This window comes from Chelonia mydas, chromosome 8, assembly GCF_015237465.2.
Source record: "Chelonia mydas isolate rCheMyd1 chromosome 8, rCheMyd1.pri.v2, whole genome shotgun sequence".
Lineage (NCBI taxonomy): Eukaryota > Metazoa > Chordata > Testudines > Cheloniidae > Chelonia > Chelonia mydas.
In genome coordinates this window covers 15,268,831-15,292,554 of record NC_057854.1, presented here as the reverse complement: position 1 = coordinate 15,292,554, position 23,724 = coordinate 15,268,831, and the positions used below count along the sequence as shown (strand labels likewise).

At 43.1% G+C, this 23,724-nt stretch overlaps 1 protein-coding gene across 2 annotated transcripts in view; it reads right to left on the bottom strand.

Annotated features, from left to right (window-relative positions):
- Positions 1-20,835: 20,835 nt before the first annotated feature.
- Positions 20,836-23,724, bottom strand: part of RAD50 (RAD50 double strand break repair protein) — a 40,052-nt gene continuing 37,163 nt past the window's right edge. For both annotated transcript variants that reach the window (XM_037906621.2, XM_037906622.2), the window contains exons 24-26: positions 23,408-23,550; positions 22,150-22,283; positions 20,836-21,338 (exon numbers count right to left, since the gene is read on the bottom strand). In XM_037906621.2, the coding sequence (XP_037762549.1) occupies positions 21,152-21,338; positions 22,150-22,283; positions 23,408-23,550 (464 nt within the window). In that variant the 3' untranslated portion in view covers positions 20,836-21,151. The remainder of the gene's footprint in view (positions 21,339-22,149; positions 22,284-23,407; positions 23,551-23,724) is intronic.

Sequence of the window (23,724 nt, the reverse complement as noted above, 5' to 3'; positions counted from 1 at the left end):
GACTAGTCCATACTGAATCTCTACAATGGGTTGAGCCAAAATCCAAACACGCCTGCACTATGAAGGGTTCTGATCTGGATCCAAACTTGGGAGCTCAAGTCCATTAAAAGTGGCTCTGGGAAGCGCAAGAAAGCATTCAATTTAGCGTGCTGTTCAGAACCGTATCTACCAATGTGATGTATATTTCATTTCCTCTTTACTCCTAAACACATTTATGTGAAAACAGGATCTTTGCTTCTGAAGTGGACACATGCTCCTGCTTTTTCCCAACTGCAAGGCATCATTGTCCCTCAGTTCACAGTGACCAGCTGTGATATGTCAGAGGGACTAAGGATTCACCCTGAGAGCAGCATTGCCTGTAATAACCAACACCCGTGTTATGAAGTGGTGCAAAACTGCTGTGTTCTCTCTGCCCAGTAACAAATATCAGATAATTTGTTGTTTTAGATTGTCTGTTCTTCTGGGACACACTGTCTTGGTTTGTGTCCTGCATAGTGCCTAGCATAGTGTCAGAGCTTAATAAATAATAACATTGACCAACTTTTCCCGTTTTTCTCTGCCCAAGAGAGGCAGCTACTTGTGAGGGCATGAAGCCCCATTGAAAGATACTGGAAAATTAAACTGTACCTACAGCGAAGGCCTTTTGAAAGGTGCGTAGCACTAAAGTTGAAGCTGAAGCCACTCTGTACCCTACAAATTTGGACACGGGGCCTTTGGGGGCTCCCAATTAAGGCTCTGCGTTTCCACGTTTGTGCTTCTGGATGGTGACACTCTTGAAAATAAAGGGATAGCTTTGAATGCCTAATAAGGTCTCCATTCCAACTGATGACAGACAACTCCTCACTTCCCCCTGAGCACATAAGACAACCTTACAGCAATGAAACTATCTTGAAATGAGCCTTTACTGTTTAAATAACCCAGAGCCATATCTTATTGCTTAAGTTACGGTACAGTATATGGAAAGCTGGCACAAGGGAGCTGGATGTGTTAAACAATTACACTGATAGTAAGCTTTGGTTTTCCTTCTGCATGATAGTCAAAGTTTTACAGTGCTGTCACTTACCACCTCATTAATCCTCCTCTTCCCCAGTGATTGATGAAGACTTTCTTTTTCCATGAACTTCTTTCCATGACTCTTTCTTTTATATCAGGGGTTGTGCACATAGGAAAATTTTCCAGTTATACCAATATAATGACACAGGTGTAGTTAAAGCACTATAAATATACAAGTATAACTCCCAGTGTGGATACTTATAAACTAAGCCTGGAAAAAGGACTCCTACTGGAATCAGAATAAGTGTGCCCACATGGGGAGTTATATCAACATAACTTCACATACCACCTTATTATTGTAAGGTTGCTCACCACTTCCCAATATAAGACACTGTTTACAACTTTGCCAAACTTCAAACATTTGGGCTGAAGTTTTCCATGCTGGATATCTGCCTCAGACTGAAATTATTTCTAAAAATTTCAGCCAGAACAAGTCAGTCATTTTGGAGAACGAAGCTAAGGAAACGTATGTTCTTGGGTTCATATTAAAAAATTCTTGAGACATTTTCTTTGAAATGCTCTAGTGCTCCTATACCTTGGTGGAGGAACCTGAAATTTGGCAAGGGGTTGACCTTTGTTTCAGGGATGTGCCTTTTGCCATCCCCAAATCTGGCCCTATTACAAGCCTTTTAAAAACTCACTGATTGCATTTGCTCAGTGGAGGTTTGCTAGAGCTTAACAACTAAAATCTCCAAAAATCTGTCCTCCCTGTGCCTGCTAGGTTCTCACACTCCTAGCACTGATTGGACTGTACAAGATCCATCTCTTCAGAGTGCCTGTGTGTAACTGGATACTGCACACACTGGCCCAGACTGATTGAACATTGTCTATCCTCTCACAGCTCCTATGTGTGACCAGCCTGCACATGAGCGATCCCCACAGAGCAACCAAGCATGCACCAAACCCAGGGCTACAGGGGCTCAGGACTTTTTCTGTAACTGCTTCTCTGGGCCAGATTGTCTCTCCTTTAGATGCCCCCCACCCAGCCACGTGTCCACAGGGAAGAGGAAGCTGTTTGATTTGAATGCAGAGAGGACAAAATCTGGATCAGTGGGTAGGGAAAGGAATAGACTAGGACAAGGAGTCTGGTGACACTGGAACCGGAGTGTGGAGGGAGAGAAACTGGAACTGGGAGGGGAAGCGTGGCACCAGTTGGGCAGAGAGGCTAGAAGTGGGAGTCAGGGAAACAGAGACTGGAAGATGGTGATGGAAATGATGGCGGGACTGGAAGCCAGTTCGAGTGGGGCTGAGGGAAACACTGAGCTTGGACATGAAGGTGAGTGAGAGTTCCCTCTACTCTGGTCATGAATCAGAGTAATATAGTAAAAGAGGCTGTTGTCTGTATGACCCCCAACAGAAGTTGGAACATGTGTATTGAATGAGGCAGGGGACTTCAGGAAGAGATAAGGGAGTCCCATGATAAAGGCAGATCAGTGCTTCCCTGGAGAACTGGATTCTATCCCTGTCTCTGCTACAGTGTTACTATGAGATGCTGAGCAAGCCCTTTCGGGTGATCACTAACTGTATGTTCCTCATTTTCTGGGTGTCCCCACCTGAGAGCCTGGGTCACGACTTACAGAAGTTCAGAGCACCCAGAACTTAAGCTGGGTGAAATTTTCATGTGAAATCATAGAATCATAGAATCATAGAATATCAGGGTTGGAAGGGACCCCAGAAGGTCATCTAGTCCAACCCCCTGCTCGAAGCAGGACCAAGTCCCAGTTAAATCATCCCAGCCAGGGCTTTGTCAAGCCTGACCTTAAAAACCTCTAAGGAAGGAGATTCTACCACCTCCCTAGGTAACGCATTCCAGTGTTTCACTACCCTCTTAGTGAAAAAGTTTTTCCTAATATCCAATCTAAACCTCCCCCATTGCAACTTGAGACCATTACTCCTCGTTCTGTCATCTGCTACCATTGAGAACAGTCTAGAGCCATCCTCTTTGGAACCCCCTTTCAGGTAGTTGAAAGCAGCTATCAAATCCCCCCTCATTCTTCTCTTCTGCAGACTAAACAATCCCAGCTCCCTCAGCCTCTCCTCATAAGTCATGTGCTCTAGACCCCTAATCATTTTTGTTGCCCTTCGCTGGACTCTCTCCAATTTATCCACATCCTTCTTGTAGTGTGGGGCCCAAAACTGGACACAGTACTCCAGATGAGGCCTCACCAGTGTCGAATAGAGGGGAACGATCACGTCCCTCGATCTGCTCGCTATGCCCCTACTTATACATCCCAAAATGCCATTGGCCTTCTTGGCAACAAGGGCACACTGCTGACTCATATCCAGCTTCTCGTCCACTGTCACCCCTAGGTCCTTTTCCGCAGAACTGCTGCCTAGCCATTCGGTCCCTAGTCTGTAGCGGTGCATTGGATTCTTCCATCCTAAGTGCAGGACCCTGCACTTATCCTTATTGAACCTCATCTGATTTCTTTTGGCCCAAACCTCCAATTTGTCTAGGTCCTTCTGTATCCTATCCCTCCCCTCCAGCGTATCTACCACTCCTCCCAGTTTAGTATCATCGGCAAATTTGCTGAGAGTGCAATCCACACCATCCTCCAGATCATTTATGAAGATATTGAACAAAACCGGCCCCAGGACCGACCCCTGGGGCACTCCACTTGACACTGGTTGCCAACTAGACATGGAGCCATTGATCAGTACCCGTTGAGCCCGACAATCTAGCCAGCTTTCTACCCACCTTATAGTGCATTCATCCAGCCCATACTTCCTTAACTTGCTGACAAGAATACTGTGGGAGACCGTGTCAAAAGCTTTGCTAAAGTCAAGAAACAATACATCCACTGCTTTCCCTTCATCCACAGAACCAGTAATCTCACCATAAAAGGCGATTAGATTAGTCAGGCATGACCTTCCCTTGGTGAATCCATGCTGACTGTTCCTGATCACTTTCCTCTCATGTAAGTGCTTCAGGATTGATTCTTTGAGGACCTGCTCCATGATTTTTCCAGGGACTGAGGTGAGGCTGACTGGCCTGTAGTTCCCAGGATCCTCCTTCTTCCCTTTTTTAAAGATTGGCACTACATTAGCCTTTTTCCAGTCATCCGGGACTTCCCCCGTTCGCCACGAGTTTTCAAAGATAATGGCCAAGGGCTCTGCAATCACAGATGTTTTTCACAATCACAAATCACAAATGTTTTTCACCTCACAGGGGTTATGTGAAGAAATATTAATTACTGTTGGTGAAGCCCACGAGGAAATTAATAATTCTATCTTCATTGCAGGTTTTGACTAGGTTATAGCAAATAAGTCATGTATCCACATATTGGACAATGAAGAGAAGACAAAATATTGACTCACTGAGTACTGTCCATTCTGGGCACTGAATGAGGTCTTTTGGAAGAAACAGCATGCGATCATGTAGTTAAAGACTGTATCATAATGATCATGAGCTTCCAGTACGATGCTGTAGCCAAAAGGGCTAATAAAATCCTTGGATGCTTAAACAGGGGAATCTTCAGTAGGAGTAGAGGGGTTATTTACCTCTATATTTGGCACTGGTGCGACCGCTGCTCCAGGACCTCCATCTATGCAGCTTAACAAAGAGAAGGTTAAGGGGTGACTTGGTTACCATCTATACGTCCTTACATGGGGAACAATATTTAGAAATGTGCTCTTAAATCCAGCAGACAAAGGTATAACACAGTCCAATGGCTGGAAGATGAAGCTAGACAATTCAGACACAAAATAAAGTGTAAATTTTTAACAGTGAGGGTCGTGAACCATTGGAACAATTTACCAAGGGTTGTGGAGGATTCTCATCACTGGCAATTGTTAAATCCAAGACTGAAATTTTTTCTAAAGGAGCTGCTCTAGTTCAAAAGGAATTATTTTGGGGAAGTATTATGGCCTCTGTAATACAGAAGATCGGCTAGATGATCACAGTGGTCCCTTTTGGCCTTCGAATCTATGAATGCATACATCATTCCATAACTTTTGAGTGCTTGACTTTGTAATTTTAATAATGTTATTTTATGACTTTTCTGAGTATGCAATACAAGTATAACTTTCCTGTGTTGACAAGCCCTCAGAGAGTATAGATCCTCACAGAAGGAAGAATTTTTCTAGAGTTCTTGATTGTTGCACTGATCTTTACTTTTAGAAGATGATGCAGGAGTTAAATGAATTTTTTTATAACCTGAATAGCACCAAACATGAGTCACAATATATCTCATGTCAGCATGTGTAGTATCTCTTAATCAGTGGTTGATTTTATATGCCGTTTTGATAAGTATATTGGCAGTATACCACAGTAACATTTTTAGTAAGCAAATCATTTGGCTACATAAGCAAATGTAAATGATTGGTACAGAAAAATCCAAATAGGTATTTATTATTTTAGATAGGTCAATTTTGATGGAATGAGAGACTAAGTAGAATTGTAAATTGTATCAAGTTAGCCAAAGTTGAACCTTTCAGTTCTCATGTAAAAATAGATGATAAAATATTGGTTAGATACATGTTGGCCAAGTAGTTAGCACAGAATTGTCATACTGAAATAGATTAGGACAGATATTTAAATGTTGTTTAAATAATAAACTGTTCCACAGTTACAAGGAGATATTAAAAGGTTAAACATTTAAAAGCATCATCTATATTTATGTATCCAAGTTTTGAGTTGTGACTGAGTTTTTGCAAAGTTGCTTTGGCTCACACACAAATGGAGTACTTTAGCCATCTAATTACCTTATTTGAATATGAAATTCTTAGTTTTAGGGCATGCAAAAACTTTAGTGGCTATAATTATGCATGAAAAAAACTGAACTTCCAAGTTAGAGACTATGCTGAGTATTTGTTCCTAGAAGAACCATTGGGTTTTTTTCTTTTCCTTAAGTCATTATTTTATTTCAAGAGTCAGCGAACACAGTTTTGGGAGCAAAGGGAGAATTTCCAACTTCCCTAACTGAAGAACTCTAAAATAAAGATTGAAATCTCTTCTGAGCGAGGACCTTGTCTTCATATCTGTCTGAAAGTGCTTAGCACTCTATTTTTGCTCCATAATAAATAATAAAATTAGTCATGACTTGTGTTGGTTTTGCATTAGTAGGGGAATACTGTTACTTATTTTACTATTTAGTGTGAATGTATTCAATTTATTTATTGGCATTTCTATAGCATTCGTTCCGTAGTATCAGAGTTGCACCTTGTTTATTACACGTGGAGACTTCATGTAGACATAGGGCATAGCACAAGTAGCAGCCACAAATCATTAATATTTGAGAAAACATAAATGATGGATATAATGGAAACAAGCCAGTTTTAGACCATGATACTTGATGTATATGTTTCCCTTGTTCTCACAAGAAGTATTCCCTCTTCAGGAGGGAAAGAGAACACAAGTCTGACTGGACAGCTGGCAGTTCGTAGGCATTGAAATGGAACCAGAAAGGGAACCAAGATGTCCTGAGAGACAGTCACAGCGCTGCAATAAAAGAGCCCAACAGACATAGTAGGCCCTATAGGAGATTGCAGGCCATAGGGTCCTCTCTAGAATGTCCTCTGTTGTGACAGCCTGTCCAGCAGAGAAAAGGCCAGAGGAAAATTGGAGGGAAACCTGCCACCAAAGAATGGGGGAGGAGAGCCAATTAACCCCACAGTGTAACTGGGAGAAACACAGAAATGCCTAATGAATGTGGGAGAGGAGTTCTTTTAAGTTAAGCGCCAGCATTGACACAAGAACAAATGGAAATAAAACTGGCCAAGTTGAGGCTTGAAATTAGATGAAGGTTTCTAACAATTAGAGGAGTGAAATTCTGGAACAGCCTTCCAAAGGGAGCAGTGGGGGAAAAAAACCTAACTGGCTTCATGATTGAGGTGTGAAAAGTTTCTGGAGTGGATGGTATGATGACACTGCCTACAATGCAATGTACTAGATTTGTGACTGCTAGTAGCACATATCCCCAATGGCTGGTGATGGGTCACTAGATGAGGAGGGCTCTGAGTTACTACAGAGAATTCTTTACCAATGTGTTTGGCTGGTGGGTCTTGCTGACATGTTCAGGGTCTCAGGGTATGTCTACACTAAGAAATTAGGTTGATTTTATAGAAGTCGATTTTTAGAAATCGATTTTATACAGTCGATTGTGTATGTCCCCACCAAGCGCATTAAGTCAGTGGACTCTGTCTTCAATACCGTGGCTGGCATTGACTTCTGGAGCAGTGCACTGTGGGTAGGTGTCCCACAGTTCCTGCAGCCTCCACTGCCCATTGGATTTCTGGGTTAAGCTCCCAATGCCTGATGGGGCAAAAACATTATCGCAGGTGGTTTTGGGTACATGTGGTCAGTCGCCCCTTCCTCCCTCCCTCCATGAAAGCAACAGCAGACAATTGTTTCGCAGCTTTTTTCCTGGGTTACCCGTGCAGACACCATACCACAGCAAACATGGAGCTCGCTCAGCTCACCACTGCTGTTGTGAGCATTGTAAACACCTCGCGCATTATCCTGGAGTATGTGCAGAACCGAGCTAAGATGCCAGCACGAGGATGATTGTGATGAGGACATGGACACAGATGTTCCTGAAAGCACGGGCTGTAGCAATTGGGACATCATGGTGGCAGTGGGGCAGGTTGATACAGTGGAATGCCAATTCTGGGCCTGGCAAACAAGCACAGACTGGTGGGACCGCATAGTGTTGCGGGTCTGGGATGATTCACAGTGGCTACGAAACTTTTGCATGCGTAAGGCCACTTTCCTTGAACTTTGTGAGTTGCTTTCCCCCTCCCTGAAGTGCAGGAATACCATGATAAGAGCTGCCCTGACAGTTGAAAAGCGAGTGGCGATAGCCCTGTGGAAGCTTGTAACACCTGACTGCTACCGGTCAGTTGGGAATCAATTTGGAGTGGACAAGTCTACTGTGGGGACTGCTGTGATACAAGTAGCCAATGCAATCACTAATGTTCTGCTATCAAGGGTAGTGACTCTGGAAAATGTGCAGGTCATGTTGGATGGGTTTGCTGCAATGGGGTTCCCTAACTGTGGTGGGGTGATAGACGGAACTCATATCCCTATCTTGGCACCGGACCACCTTGCCAACCAGAATATAAACCGCAAGGGGTACTTCTCAACTGTGCTGCAAGCATTGGTGGATCACAAGGAACGTTTCACCGACATCAACGTGGGATGGCCGGGAAAGGTGCATGACGCTCGCATCTTAAGGAACTCAGGACTGTTTGAGCAGTTGAAAGAGGGGACTTCCCAGACCAGAAAATTACCATTGGGGATGTTGAAATGCCAATAGTTATCCTTGGGGACCCAGTCTACCCCTTGCTCCCATGGCTCATGAAGCCATACACAGGCAGCCTGGACAGTAGTAAGGAGCGCCTGCTGGTACGGTGACACATCACACACAGCTGAGCAACAGATTTCAGTTTCCAGGCAGCCATGGTAAGCCTTTTGGTATGCGGGCTTGACTTCCTCCGCCTTCATCACATGTGGGAATGGTTTCAATCTGCAGCACCATCCTTTCCCATAGCAAGCAATGCCGGCTGGGTTTCACGTTTAAAAGGAGGGGCTGTGGTTTTTGGGTGGATGTGTAGCACATGCCTCCCCCCACCCCACCGCATGGCTCTTCTCTGGGATGATCCCTTCACCCCTCCCCTCGCGGCTATTCTCTGGGATGATCCCTTTTAGCCAAGCGCAAACAACCCAGCATGAACGGAGTCCTTTTACTGTTCCCTTACAAAAATTCCCCTATTTCAACCAGGTGACCATGAATGATATCACTCTCCTGAGGCTAACACAGAAAGATAAAGACCAAAACCCAGGACCATTCGCTGCCATGCTTTGTGCTGCAATGATTCCAGAATACTTGCTACTGGTTTGGCCTGGTAAAGTGTTCTACCGTGAAGGATGAAATAAGGCAGCCCTCCCCAGAAAACTTCTGCAGAGGCTTTCAGAGTACCTCCAGGAAAGCTTCATGGAGATGTCCCTGGAGGATTCCCGCTCCATCCCCAGACACGTTAACAGACTTTTCCAGTAGCTGTACTGGCTGCGAATGCATCCCAATTCTTCAGGGCAAATCCAACATTAAACACTATTGCTTTTAAACCCCGTATTGTAGTTACAAATGTGCACTCACCAGAGCTGCCTTCTCCGGCTTCAGGGTCGGGGATCCCGCCTTGGGAGGATATTGGCTCCAGAGTGATGAAAAGGTCCTGGCTGCTGTGGAGAACGGATTCACTGCTTGCCTGCTGCGCATTCTCCTCCTCCTCCTCCTCTTCCTCATCCACAAAATGCTCCTCCCTGTTGCATGAGACTCCCCCCTTGCAGGTGTCCACGGACAGTGGTGGGGTAGTGGTAGGGCCCCCCCCCAGAATTGCATGCAGCTGATCATAGAAGCAGCATGTATGGGGCTCTGACCCGGAGCGACTGTTTGCCTCCTTTGTCTTTTGGTAGGCTTGCCTGAGCTCCTTAACTTTCACACGGCACTGCTGTGTGTCCCTGTTGTAGCCTCTCTCCACCATGCCCTGTGCGATTTTGGCATATATATTAGCATTTCTTCTTTTTGATTGGAGTTGGGCCTGCACAGATTCTTCTCCCCATACAGCAATCAGATCCAGTGTCTCCCTTCTGGTCCATGCTGGAGCTTGTTTGCGATTCTGGGGGACTGCATGGTCTCCTGTTCTGCTGAGCTCGCCACATTGACCAAACAGAAAATGAAATTCAAAATTTCCCAGGGCTTTTCCTGTGTACCTGGCTAGTGCATCGGAGTTCAAAGTGCTGTCCAGAGCGGTCACACTGGAGCACTCTGGGATAGCTCCCGGAGGCCAATACCATTGAATTGCGTCTGTACTACACCAAATTCGACCCAGCAAAGTCGATTTTAGCGCTACTCCCCTCGCCGGGGAGAATTACAGAAGTCGATTTTAAGAGCCCTTTAGGTTGATGGAACGGGGTTGGTTGTGTAGACGCATTTATTTTAAAATCGACCTAACGTGGCTAAATTCGACCTAACTCCGTAGTGTAGACCATGACTAACTGACTTCCATATTTGGGGTCGGGAAGGAATTTTCTACCAGGTCAGATTGGCAGGGACCCTGGGAGTTTTTTGCTTTTTTCTGCAGCACGGGACACAGGTCACTTGCAGGTTTAAATTCGAGTAAATGGTGGACTCTCTGTAACATGAAATCTTTAAATCATGATTTGGGGACTTCCGTAACATGCAGGAGTCAGACTAGATGATCATGATGGTCCTTTCTGGCCTGGAAGTATGAGTCTATGTAACTAACAGTATTGCCAAAGTCAAGTGTTAAAAAACTATGTGTCAGGACCTCCAAAATCATGACATTGGCTTAAAAATCCTGGGATATTTTAAAAAATAATATATTTTGATTTTTTTTATTTCCCTTCTGGTTTCCAGCTTTTCTCTGCCAATATGAGGGCTAGAAACTTACTTAAAACAAGACAAAAAACACAAGCAAACCCTGAGATTCTCATGCAATCTCTTGGTTCCAGCAGCTGTAGCTTTAAGTAAAATACCAAATACCACAAGACTCATGATAACATCAGGAGAGCTAGCAACACTGTTAAAAGAAAGCCCTGAGCTCCTTGAGCCAAGGAAATGGGAAATTTCTTACCTAATATTTACCTTTTTTTGGTAGTAGCATCTCTCACAATTCTGTGACATAAAAGCTGTTTTCACTCTTCTCTGCAGTTCTGGAGGGGGTTGTGTTTTAGTGGAGCCCATGCTTGCCATGTCTCCTGCTCTACCTTCCCATCAGAAGCATTATTCCAGAGCTCCTAGAATATGATTGGAATCAATAACCTCAATGCTAATCAGTGAAATTATGCAGTAGGCTAGCTGGCCCACATACTGTAGACATAAAAAATTAAAATGTCCCTTGGCTAACGAAGCCACACCAGGGAGGGAAGAATTGTGGGAGACGCTGCTAGCAGAAAGGAAATTATCGAATAAGAAATTTCCCACTCTGCAGCCCAGATGCCACAATTCTGTGACATATGGGAAGTAGCAAAAGCACTCAACATTAAATAGGGATGGAGAATGAAACAGACAAATAGAGAAGACTTTCCTTGAAAGTAAATGCCTGATTTGGCAGTTATTTTTGGATCAGTGGAGGCACCGCCTTCCTTCCGAAGTAAGCTGGTGTAGAAGATAGAAAATCCACCCTGTAATGTTTAATAAAAGGTGTTGATAGAGGACCAAGCTGCTGCACTGCAGATTTCCTCAGTTGCAGCACAAGGTCCTTCTGCCCAAGTCACCAGAGGTCATGTAGAATGCACCTCAATACCCTCAAGAATAGGTTCACTTGATGCTTTGTGTGCCTCCACAATGCACAACTTAATCCATCTGGCCAGCATAGTTTGGATGCCTGAAAACCTGGGCACTTTGGGTGAAAGGACTCAAACAAGGAGCCAGATCTTCTAATCAATTCAGTGTGCTTGAGGTAGATCTTTAATACATTCATCCAGATCATGTGATATCTTTTCAATAGGATGCTGTGAATTTGGACAGAACAATGGGAGGACCACTGTTCTTTGGTAAGAAAAATTCTGGAGTCCTTAAGAACCATCTTGTCATCACAGAACCCACAATAGGGTTCTTGCATGGATAGAGCTGCTAATTCCAAGACTTGTCTAGCAGATGTGATTGTGACCAAGTAGCAGGTGTTGACTGATAGATAGATAGAATGGTGTGACCATTGTTAATGGTTCAAAGGGGTGGGTGGTCAGAGCTGCTAGTACCAGTGGTAGATCCCACTTTGGAAAGATTGGTCTGACTATAAGTCTAGCCAGTTTGAGCAAGCTGAGAAATCTTGAGACTTAAGTATTTTGCCTAAAACTCCCAAGGACCCTACTTGTAAGATAGGCAGGGACTATCCTGTGACCAACATCTGATGCGCTATGGTACTGGGCTGAAGTCCCTTGCCCATACCATCCTAAATAGAAATCAGAACAGCTGGAATTCCAGGATCCTTCGGATGTCAGTGAAGGATGTCAAGGCTCACTGTTAGATGCAGTGAGGATTTCAACACCAAGTCTGCCAGGTCTAAAAACCATTCTTTCCTTGGCCACGTGAAACTATCAATCCGGCTCCATCCAAGCTAGAATGGTTTACTTTTCCCATGGCTAGTATCAAAGGAAATCCTAAACCTCAAATGCTAGTAAACGAGGTAGGGGCCAGAGAATGCTTAGTGTGTCAGTGAAAACTAACAGACTGGCAACGAGATACACAGAGACAGAGCCACAGATACTGTGAGCAGGATAGGCTGCTTCTCCCTGCCAGTGATGGATTTAACAAGGCTAAAGGGAACTTAATAGCTAGCAAGGAAAGTTTAAGATGTCAGTGACACCCATGCATGTAGTTCTTTTCTTGCTTTTGCCCTTTGCTCTACCTGCTTTGTGCATTTGAGGGATAAATAAATAGTGCTTAGTTTTGAAGATGCTGTTTCTGTGTCACTGCAAATGTAGATGGTCACAGGCTCCCCAAGGGAAATTCTTATCAGTGCCACAACTAAGTTGGGCCTGTCTAGTTAACACAGTTGGGAACCAGGTGTGCTGGGACGTAGCCCAGAAAAACAGTGTAAGTGTGTTTGGACTATGGAGGTTCACCCACAGTGAGGTGCAGGAAGCCAGGCCTGTCTCCTAAAGGGTGCACTCAGGCGGAACTAAAGCGGTCAAAGGCACGTTCACTCCATAGCTGTGACACAACCAGAACACAATCTGTAACAAATTGACGATTTTCTCTAAAGGGAGATTTAACAGATTTTTTAACATTTTAACAGATAAAGCACAAGATGAGGGACTAGTTGGTGTCTGCGACAGACCATCAAATCATGAGAGGACAAGATGACCAGCTTCTTAGGCATCTATGTATAATATGTAGGGAAAAAAGCTGTGTTATCTTAGGGGACTTCAATCTAACATATACTGACAGTCTCATGCTGCCAGTATTAAAACAACCTTGGAATTTCTAAAAATTATAGATGACAATTTCCTCACTGAAAGAGCATTGCCTCCAATATGGGGAAATTCTACACTAGACCTTATTCTGACTGATAGAGGGGAATTAATCAAAGAATTAAAATGAGTGGTTACTTATGTGAGAGACAAGATAGTATCTTTTATTGGACCACTTTCTGTTGGTGAAAGAGACAAGCTTTCAAACTACATAGACTGGAAGAAGAGCTCTGTATGGCTTAAAAGCTTGCCTCTCTGACCAACAGAAGTTGGTCCAATAAAATAGATTACCTCACCCACCTCATCTCTCTATTATCCTGAGACCAACACGGCCATAACAACACTGCATACATGGTTACTTCAATGTAAGTGATCGTGACTTGATCACATTTGTTATGTGCAAACAGGATAAAGCCCAAACCAGCACTACATATACTTAACGCTTTAAAAGAGCAAATTTCTCAAAACCTGAAAACAATTATGACCAAAGAAGCATTTAAATAGAGTAATGTGAATGATAATTGGGAACTGTTTAAGAACATTTTGCTAGATGCCCAAAAAGCCACAATAACACAACTGAGAAAGAAGACTTCACTAATTATAAACCCAACCTGGCTTAGAGGAGAAGTGAAAACAGCTACAAAAAAAATCAAACAATACGTAACAAATGGAAAAAGGGGAAAGTTGATAGCAATGGATATAAATTAGAAACTAGGAACTGTAGAAATTGATATGGGAAACAAAAAGGCACAAGGAAAAAATCTATGAATAGCAGAGTTAAGGATAATGAGGAAGTTTTTAAAGTATATTAAGAACTAAAGAAATTTCAACAATGGAATTGGTTCATTACTATTTGGAAATGGTAGAATCGTCAATAATAATGCAGAAAAGGAAGAAGCGTTAAATAAATATTTCTGTTCCGTAGTTGGGGGGAAAACAGATGATGTATTCATATCATGATGATGATTAAGAAACACTTTCCATTCCAACAGTAACTCAGGAGGCTATTAAACAGCAACTATTAAAGTTAGACCAGGAGTCTGTGGACAACAGGTTGAAAACCACTGAGTTAGACACTTTAAAATAAGCAGCTCTTGATAACTTCCATCCAAGAATTTTAAAAGAGCTAGCAAAGGAGCTCTCTGGACCATTAATGAGTTTCAGTAAGTCTGGAACAACAGAGAAGTTCCAAAGAACTGGAACAAAGTTAATGTGCCAATATTTTAAAAAAATTAATGGACTGAGCTTGACAATGATCCTGGGCAAAATAACGAACAACTAATATATCATTCAATTAATAAAGAATTAAAGACGGGTAATACAATTAATGTCAATCAACACAAGTTTATAGAAACAGGTCTTGTCACAGTAACTGGACATTTTTTGATGAGATTACAAGTTTGGGTGATAACGGTAGAGTGCTGATGTAATATACTTAGATTTCTGCAAAGCATTAGACTTGGTACTGCATGATATTTTGATTAAGAAATTAGAACAATACAAAATCAACATCAAACATAAATGTAATAAAACCAGGCGAACTAAGAGGTCTCAAAATGTCATCATAAATGGGGAAATGTCATCAAACAGATGGGGTTCCAGGGGGTTCAGTTCTTGGCCCTACACTATTTAAGATTTATCAGTGACTTGGAAGAAAACATAAAATCATTACTGATAAAGTCTGTGTATGACAGAAAGATTGGGGGAGTTGTAAATAATAAAGAGGAGCGGTCACGGATACAGAGTGGTATGGGTCACTTGATAAAATGGGTGCAAGCAAACAACATGCATTTCAGTAAGGCCAAATGTAAAGTTATACACGTAGGAACATGAAACGCAGGCCAGGATGGAGGACTTTATCCTGGGAAGCTGCAACTCTGAAAAAGACTGTCACGGTGGATAATCCTATAAACATGAGCTCCCAGTGAGATGTTGAGGCCAAAAGGACTAATTTGATCCTGGGATGCATAAACAAGGGGATCTCAAGTAGGAATAGAGAGATAATTTTACCTGTATTTTGGCACTGGTACAACTACTACTAGAATACCGTGTCCAATTCTGAAGAATGTTGAAAAATTAGAGGGTTCAGAGAAGAGCCACAAAATTGACTGAGACATTGGAAAACATGCTTTATAGTGAAGGTCTTGAATAATTCAATCTATTTAGGTTTCAGAGTGGTAGTGGTGTTAGTCTGTATCAGCAAAAACGAGGAGTCCTTGTGGCACCTTAGAGACTAACAAATTTATTTGGGCATAAGCTTTCGTAGGTTAGAACCAACATCATCAGCTGCATGGAGTGGAAATACAGGAGCAGGTATAAATACATGAAAAGATAAGAGTTGCCTTACCAAGCGTGAGGTCAGTCTAATGAGACAATTTAATTGACAGCAGGATACCAAGGGAGGAAAAATAACTTTTGAAGTGGTAATGAGAGTGGCCCATTTCAGACAGTTGACAAGAAGGTGTGAGCAACAGTAGGGGGAAATTAGTATTGGGGAAATTAGATTTAGAAGATTAAAGGGGTGACTTGATCATAGTCCCATACGTGGGGAATGGAAATATGATAGTAGAAGGCTCTTCAATCTTGCAGACAAACATACAATGTGATCCAGTAGCTGGAAGCTAAAGCTAGACAAATTTTGACTAGAAATAAGGTGCAAATTTTTAACAGTGAGGGTAATTAACATTGGAATAATTTAGTGAAGGTTGTGGTGGATTCTCCATCACTGGAAATTTAAATCAAGATTGGATGTTTTTCTAAACAATATTCTCAAGTTCAAACAGGATTTAATTCAGGGAACTCCTATGGCCTGTGTTATCAGGAAGTCAGACTAGATGATCACAACAATCCCTTCTAGCCTTGTAATTTATTAATCTCTAATTGCATTAAGGTTAATTAATATATCATATCATTAAGCTATCTTAATGAGGTGCTCGAGTGTTCTGACAGTTTTGGAAGAACTCTTCTGTTGGCCTGAGCTGAAAAGTAAGGCTTAGTATCTGCAGTCTCAAACAATGACACTGGACTGGCTCCAGATCCCACATGTGGAGGGCATTGCCGTTAGTAATGAATGAGGAGAGAAGCTGTATAGTAGAACTGTCTGGAGTGGGCCTCTGCAGTCCAAGGCCAGAACCAAATGTGGCATCTGTTTGGTGCCCTGGCTCTGCTATTGCCTGAGGGGAGTGGGAGGCAGAAGAGTGGCAGATGCAGGTGGATGAGGCCACCACGCTGCCAATTACCCAATCCAGGAGAAAAGGAAGAAAAAAAAGTTATAAATTGCTTGCTAATTCCTAAAAACTAAACGTTGCCATAGGAAATGGTTGGGAGCAAAGAAAACTGCCACTAACTGCTGTCCTAGAGGCAGAAGTTCTGGAGGGAAGCTGGAGAAAGGGATGTGCCCAGCACAGACTATACTGCAGGCTACACGAACTGCAGCCGGTCCGTTTCCAGGCCGTGCCAAGGAAACATCTATACATGCTTGTGCTCCACACCCTTCACATCCTCACCCTTGTGTCCCGCCCCGACACAAAGTGGCAGGACTTCCTGCCACCTCTAGAGGGTGAAGAGCCCCAGTGGGCCGGCCTATATTCCATCTTGGTCCCGAGGCCCGCCGGGGATATCAGTTGGCGGCTCCTTCACAGGGCCGTGAGCATGGGCGTGTACTTGGCGCGGTTCACCCCAATCCCGGACACCTGCCCCTTTTGCGGCATGAGGGAAACCCTGGCGCACGTCTGCCTGGAGTGCGCCAGGCTGCAGCCCCTATTCCAGCTCCTCACGAATATTTTGTTAAGATTTTGGTTGCACTTTTCCCCTCACCTCCTTCTCTAGTCACTCCCTGTCCATGGCCCCACTAAGTCACGGGACCTCCTGGTCAACCTCCTCCTGGCCCTGGCTAACGTGGCCATCTATAAAACCAGGGTGAGGAGGTTGGCCGATGGAGTCTCCTGTGACTGTCGGGCCTATTTCCGATCCTCCGTCCATTCATGCCTCCGGGGAGAGTTCCTCTGGGCGGCGTCCACTGACTCCCTTGACGCCTTTGAGGAGCAGTGGGCGCTGTCCAGGGTTCTCTGCTCGGTGTCCCCATCCGGTTCCCTTCGTTTGACCCTTTGACCGCACTCCTGTCCCTGTTGTTCGTTAGTTGTCCCCCGTAATTATTTGGTTTTCCAGGTCCTGTGGATCCCCCTCTTAGGCTGGGGGGGGGGGGATCCTTTAGCAGTGGGCGGGCGAAGCCTGGATCCCAATAAGACAGACTATGCAGCAGCACTGAACCATCTCCAGAAATGCAGAGAAGGGGAGCAGTACATACATCACAGAGATGTTGGGTTGTAGAAATGAACTGTCTAGTGGCCTGAGACAAACATGTTCTTTTCGGATCAGACAGTCCTGAGCTCCCTGTGTCAAGACATGAAATCGTAGGGGAAATCTGACAAGTAGCTCCAACACAAAAGTATCCTGGGGATGGCTAGTTGTTCTGGTTTTAACGGCACCCACTTGCCTTTTCTGGAGACATAGGGTGTGCGTATTGTGAGGAGGAGAGTGGGAAGGTAGCAGAGCTTGAGCATGATGCACTGCTGCTGGTGATCTCTACATATTCTAACTTATGCCAGGGGCCCTGACAACAGGGGCTGACTTTTAGTTTTCCCTGAGGCACAGTCAAACAGCTGTGGCTGGTGTGTGCTGAGCACCCACTGTTTTTTTTATGTGGGTGCTTGAGCCCCGGAGCACCCACAGAGTCAGCGCCTATGGCCCAGACTCTCTGCACCCTGCCCCACCCTGCCAAGGACATTTTCCTTGTGTTTATATGTTTGAGGAGTTGTTTTTGTTGGGTTTTCTGTTGTTTTTTCCCCAAACACCTTTAGATTTGTGGGTGACACTACTGCTTTTTCATGATGAGAAGCTCTCTTTAGAGATTATAAGGCATTCCCCCTTCTTCTCTGTCCACAAGGGACTTGGAGAGGAGATGCAAGGAACTCTTGAATAGGACTTAGGTCAAACCATTACAGGAGGTTGTAGAGCAAGATGGGTAGGGAATGCTTGCTTCCTTCACAGAGGTTAATGCTTACTTAAGAACCTGAGAGAATATTAGAGACCTTGTTACCACTGGAAATGGGGAAAAGGTTTGGGGAGGAAGGTACTTTTTCTTTTCTCTGCAGCTCAATTGGTGGAAATGAATAGCGTGGCCATGCTAACACCCATTTATCCAATAGGACAATGGATCAAGGTTGGCTGAAATGGGAAAGGCAGCTCCCAAAGGTAGTGGCAGGCTTTGGGTTGGCTCCAGTGTTGTCAGCCTTGTGAGAAAAATGGCATCCTCTGCCAAGGTTGATACCTTTATGGTTTCTGGTAGGCAGATGGTATGAAAATCCCTAACAGTAACATACTCCTCGAGACCTTCAGAGAATGGAGAGCACCATTCTTTTTGGTTCTTTTGCTAAAGAGCTTCAACTTCTCCAAGGGCAGATGACTTGTATCTCTTTGGGTAACTCAGATGCTAACAACTAAGAGATTCATCTCATCATGATGGCCACAGCCATCAACTGTGCTGGGTGTGTCCATGGCCATCCACAGTGACATTCTAGCAACCATTTGGCACTCATGATTTCTTGCAACTCCTCCCTGTTGTTCTCCTGTCAGAGATCTCTAACAGGAAGGGAGTAACCCTCTCCCAGGTGAGAAATGTTATATTTTGCTAACAGGGCTTGATAGTTCTATCCCTGGAGCTGGAGTCAGGCAGAAGTGTACTCTTTGTACCCACACAGATCTAATTTCTTTGCGACTTTGTCCGTAGGTGTACCTTGTGATGACATGTATTTTCTATTGGACTGTGAACACCACTGAAGATCCTGGAGTTGGTGGATGTACAAAAGTTCAAAGCCCTTCGGAGACATGTGGTAATTTTTCCCCATCTCTTTAGATAGAGGAAGAGAGTGGATGAATTCTGACAGAGTCCCTTAGCTGGCTCCAGTATGCTGCACTATGGGGAGGGAAATCCTGGCTGGAGTTATCAAACTTAAAAACCATCCCCAAAAGCACATGGGACTTCTCTCATATTACTACTATTTCAATGCCCAGAGTATCTGCAATGTCAGACAGAAGAATGCTTTGAAGTCACCAGCTCCTAGGGGAGGAGCTGTTGTCACTGCCTCATCAGATGAGGCCTGTACAGTGATGCTGTTGGAGAATGGGATCTCCTCCTCTTCCTGGATGCGTGAAAGGGGCGTCTGCTCCAGGGCACGTGCAATGATGGTCCCCAGTTAAGTCAGTTATAGCTAAGGTGGCATGGGGTACTGATTTGCTTGAGGCTGCTTGGCCCAGTGTCACTTATGCCCTGCCTGGGACAGAGATCTTATCAAGGGACTTGTGGCACTGTCCTTGGGGTTGCTCTCCGAAGGGAGGGGAAAGGCATCCCTGCTCAATGCAAGGAAGGAGTAAGCTAGCAAGAGTGAGGACAAATAAATCACTTCAAATGACAGTGCCATAGAGTAATGTGGCATCTGCACCAATTCTGGAGCTGGTTGCCACTCTGGAGTGGGGGATGCTGGAGTCTCTGAGGGAAGTAACTGAGCCTGTATTTGGCTCAGTCATCAGCACTAGTATCAGTGCCAGGCCTCCTTTAACCTCTGCCATATTCTCCTTGCTAGAGGACTTGGCTCAGGCTCAGTCCTTGAAGAAGTTATTTTTTACATCTTCCTTGTGGGATGATCCCATGTGCTGTTTGGAGCTACCTTTATGGTCTGTGCAGGTTTGTCTCTCGCACTGCCTTTCCGTATCAGTGGCATAGGTGCCAGGTCCATTATTGAGGTAGTCTGTGTCAAGGTTGTTAGTGATTAGGACACTGGTGCCGAGGTTGTCAGGGTTGAGACTGATTGTGCAGGTGTTAACAATGTCCTCTTTATTTCCTTACTTTCACTGCCTGATCCCAGGATATGGTGTCTGCTTGGGGGAGTACTGACTGATGCTTGCTCATAGACTTTAAGGTCAGAAGGGACCATTATGATCTTCTAGTCTGACCTCCTGCAGGTCAACGCAGGCCATAGAATCTCACCCACGCACTCCTGTAAAACCCCTGACCTACGTCTGAGCTACTGAAGTCTTCAACTCATGGTTTAAAGACTTCAAGGTGCAGAGAATCCTCCAGTAAGTGACCCATGCCCCACGCTGCAGAGGAAAGTGAAAAACCCCCAGGGCCTCTGCCAATCTGCTCTTTTGGTTCCACCTTGGTTGACATTTACTTTGGGTCTGAAGCGGACAACTGCTCAAGCATGCCCACATTGGTTCGTTGAGCACGTGTAACTTGAGTTGAATGTCCCTGATGTGAAGGTTCTGGAGAAAAACAACCTGCACATGAAACACCTGTCCAGGATATGGCTCTCTCCAGGCAGAAGAGTCACAGGTTGTATCAATGACTGAGCAGGGATGAGTCCATCACAGGATGGGCAGGATTTGAACTCTGATGGTTTAGTGTCAACCATGTTGGCATACAGTATCTTGCCCTCCTATTTAAGGGTGGGTAGGTAGGTGTGTCCATCCGCCTGTCCCTCCTTTTGGGGAGGAATGGGGGACATCCAATCAAAGAAAACATGGAAGAAGGGTGAAGATAAATTTTCTTCAGCAATTTAACTGAAAAAGGACAACTTTGAAGCTCTGAAAAGTAGAAAATTGGAGACTTGCTGGGTTCCATCTTGCTATCATAGGCAGTTAGAAGGAATTGAGGGATGGTGGGACACTCTGCCCTTTATGCGGCACAGGGCACGTACACAGCCCTAAAAGACACTGCTATACAAAAGAATCTGACCTTGCATGCATGAGACATGCGCACCTACAGAGGAATCCATGCTGACACATACTTGAAGAACGTGCCTTTATTTATATTTTTAAAGCATCAGGTACATTTATAGTGCTTTCTAAGCATTTTGTAATAATTCAAAATCCTCCATATTTTTGTATTTACATTTAAAACAAGCACAGAAATGTGTATATTTTAGATTTTTTTAAAGATGCAGAGTTTAACAGTACAATAGTTTGACACTACTTAACTAGAATTTAAACATTAAACTATATTTTTTTTCAGTGTCAGAAAATACAGTTCCTTTCTTCATATCCAGTAACTTAACTTTTGCTGTGTTACTGAGTCATCCTACAATACAAAATTACTTCGAAGTTCTAATGAACATAGGAACCTAAGGAACTGATACTGCACTTCACAATCTCAGAACACTGGTCAATGTTCTTTTTTATCCTGTAGAATTTCTCCACATATTCAGAACGGCCCAAAAGCTCCACAAAATCTTCATCATGTGTTATGACAAGAAGCTGAAAGTTGCGCTGTTGCGAGCGGCTTTTTATTATCCTATGAAAGAGTTGAAGTTTAGGACACTTTTAAGGAAGTTGCATGCTAACTTTACATAACTTGCAAATACACAAAATAAAAAACTCTAAAACAACATTAATGCAATATTCTAATCAATACTGTATTCAATAAAAAAGGTATCATCCTAATTATTATCTCTTCATTTTTAATTTAATTTTTCATATATAAGAAAATGTGATTAACGATTTGGGCAAAAACAGGAATCTATTGGAAACAAATGCAGGCTCTCCTCCTGTCATCTAATGAATCTGCCCATTAGTAAAATGCTTCACAGTTCATACTCTTAGGCTCTGAGTATCAAGGATGTAGTGAACTCTTAGCAAAGATAAAATAATAAAGAGCTGTGACCCATATTAACTGTTCCTGTGGTAGCCCTAATGTGGATGCACCAAGACAAGGAGCATAAACTGTCAAACAATCTAACAGCTAACGTTCATGTTACTTCTTGGCTATGTGTAAAATGAAAGAAAACTGATACATTTCTTCTCTTCTCTTCCAAACAAAGAAGCAGGAATCTAAAGCTTTTCCTGCCCAAAATATGGTAAGAGGTATACAGAATTAGCAAGCCATTGGGCAAGATTTAAAAAAAAAGAAAAAATTCTAACCAGTGGCAAAACTACTGCAAATGCTGGACCTGATTCTGTTCTTACTTAAAACTCTATAGGTCAATGAAGACACAGTAGTGTAAAACCAAATCTATTTATAACAAAGAATCCACCTTGCTCAAGTCTATTAAAACTCAGAAGATATCCATCCCAAAAGACTCCCAATGAAAGCTGAAGTCACTTACTCCACCAGAGCATGTGCAAGAGACTCAATGTTCTCTCGATCAAGATTGGTGGTAGGTTCATCCAGTGCAAGAATGCCACAGTTGAGACAGAATGTTTCTGCCAGAGCAAGACGAATAATGAGGGAAGCAAGCACCTGAAAGAAAATAAAAACTCACTCTTCAGTATGTTATTAGAAAGCACTGATGTACATAACTGTTCAATTTATAACACCAAGAAAAACCAGCAGCAGGCCTTAGAGTTAAAAGACAACATGCCAGATATTTGTAAATGTCCATTAACAGATTCATTCACTGTTAACAGACAGAACAAAATGAAAAAATTCTAATCTAAATCTAAATTAATTCAAAAAAGCTATGCTAAAAGAATGTTGTGAAGGTTGGAAAGTGGAGTACTTAAAACTTAGGAAATAACAGAATTAAGTATATCTCAGGAAACTTAATTCCATGTGTATGTAAGAATGCATTAAGATACAGTCTTTAATTAGGTGATTACACTTATTTTGATCCATTCTCACACCTTTTGACACTGGATGGTTGAGATCTGTTTGTATATCTTAGTGGACCTGGCCCCTTTTTGGACAACTGAACCACTGAATTATTTTTCTGAAGTTGAGACACTTGAATTGCCACTACTCAGGCTGATACTATGTTACTAAACCTGATTGATTAGGTTCTCATGTGACCTTATGACCAAGTAAAAATTATAAACACATAATGGGAATTGTAGCAGGGGTATACTCTACTAAAGGATGCTTTCCAGTGACCACAGATGTAGGCATATTTCCTGATGAACTAGTTCTCAGAAAATGCCTAAGGAGAAAAACAAATGAACACGTTCCACTCATTTACAAAGGGCTCTCATGGAACATCCTAGGCTACTGCAACAGTATTTTTAGTTTTATCTTTACACTGCTGTCTGGCAAAAGTCTTAGATTTTCCTCAAAAGGTAACGTGTGGAATTTTTATTTAAAAAAAAAAAAGGGACAGAATTGCTTTCAGCAAGAGATTAATTTGAGGACATTCCCCGCACTAGCTTGATAACTGTATGCATCTTTTCATAGAATATCCTGTCAATGCATGAGTGCCATGGAGCAGCTAGACATATTTTGAATCACTCATTTTAATTTTGGGCCATTTTTTCCCCTTTCCTTATCTTCACTTCTAAAGATCCAGAATACGCCTATTCTCCCAAACATCCAAACCTCCCACAGACTTCTTGTCCCTCGAATGTGCATTTAAATAAAATGCCGTAATATACCTTTTGCCCAGCACTGCATCTCCCTCGCATGTCCAAAGCAGTATCTCCTTTTATCATGACTACTCTATAATTGTAGCTCCTCCTTTTATCAGATGCTGAAACATTTTCATCTGCATCAGAACGAATTTCTATATATTCGATATCTAATATGGGAAGAAAATGCAATTTCATTATAAAAACAATGTTTTAAAACAATGGATTGAGACAGTGAGGTGGTAAAATGTGCAATAGTTAAACAGAGTTGGGAAAGGAGAGAGAGTGTTACTGTAGGCAATATAATTATACAAAGAATATTCAGAACACTCGTGCCATCAGAT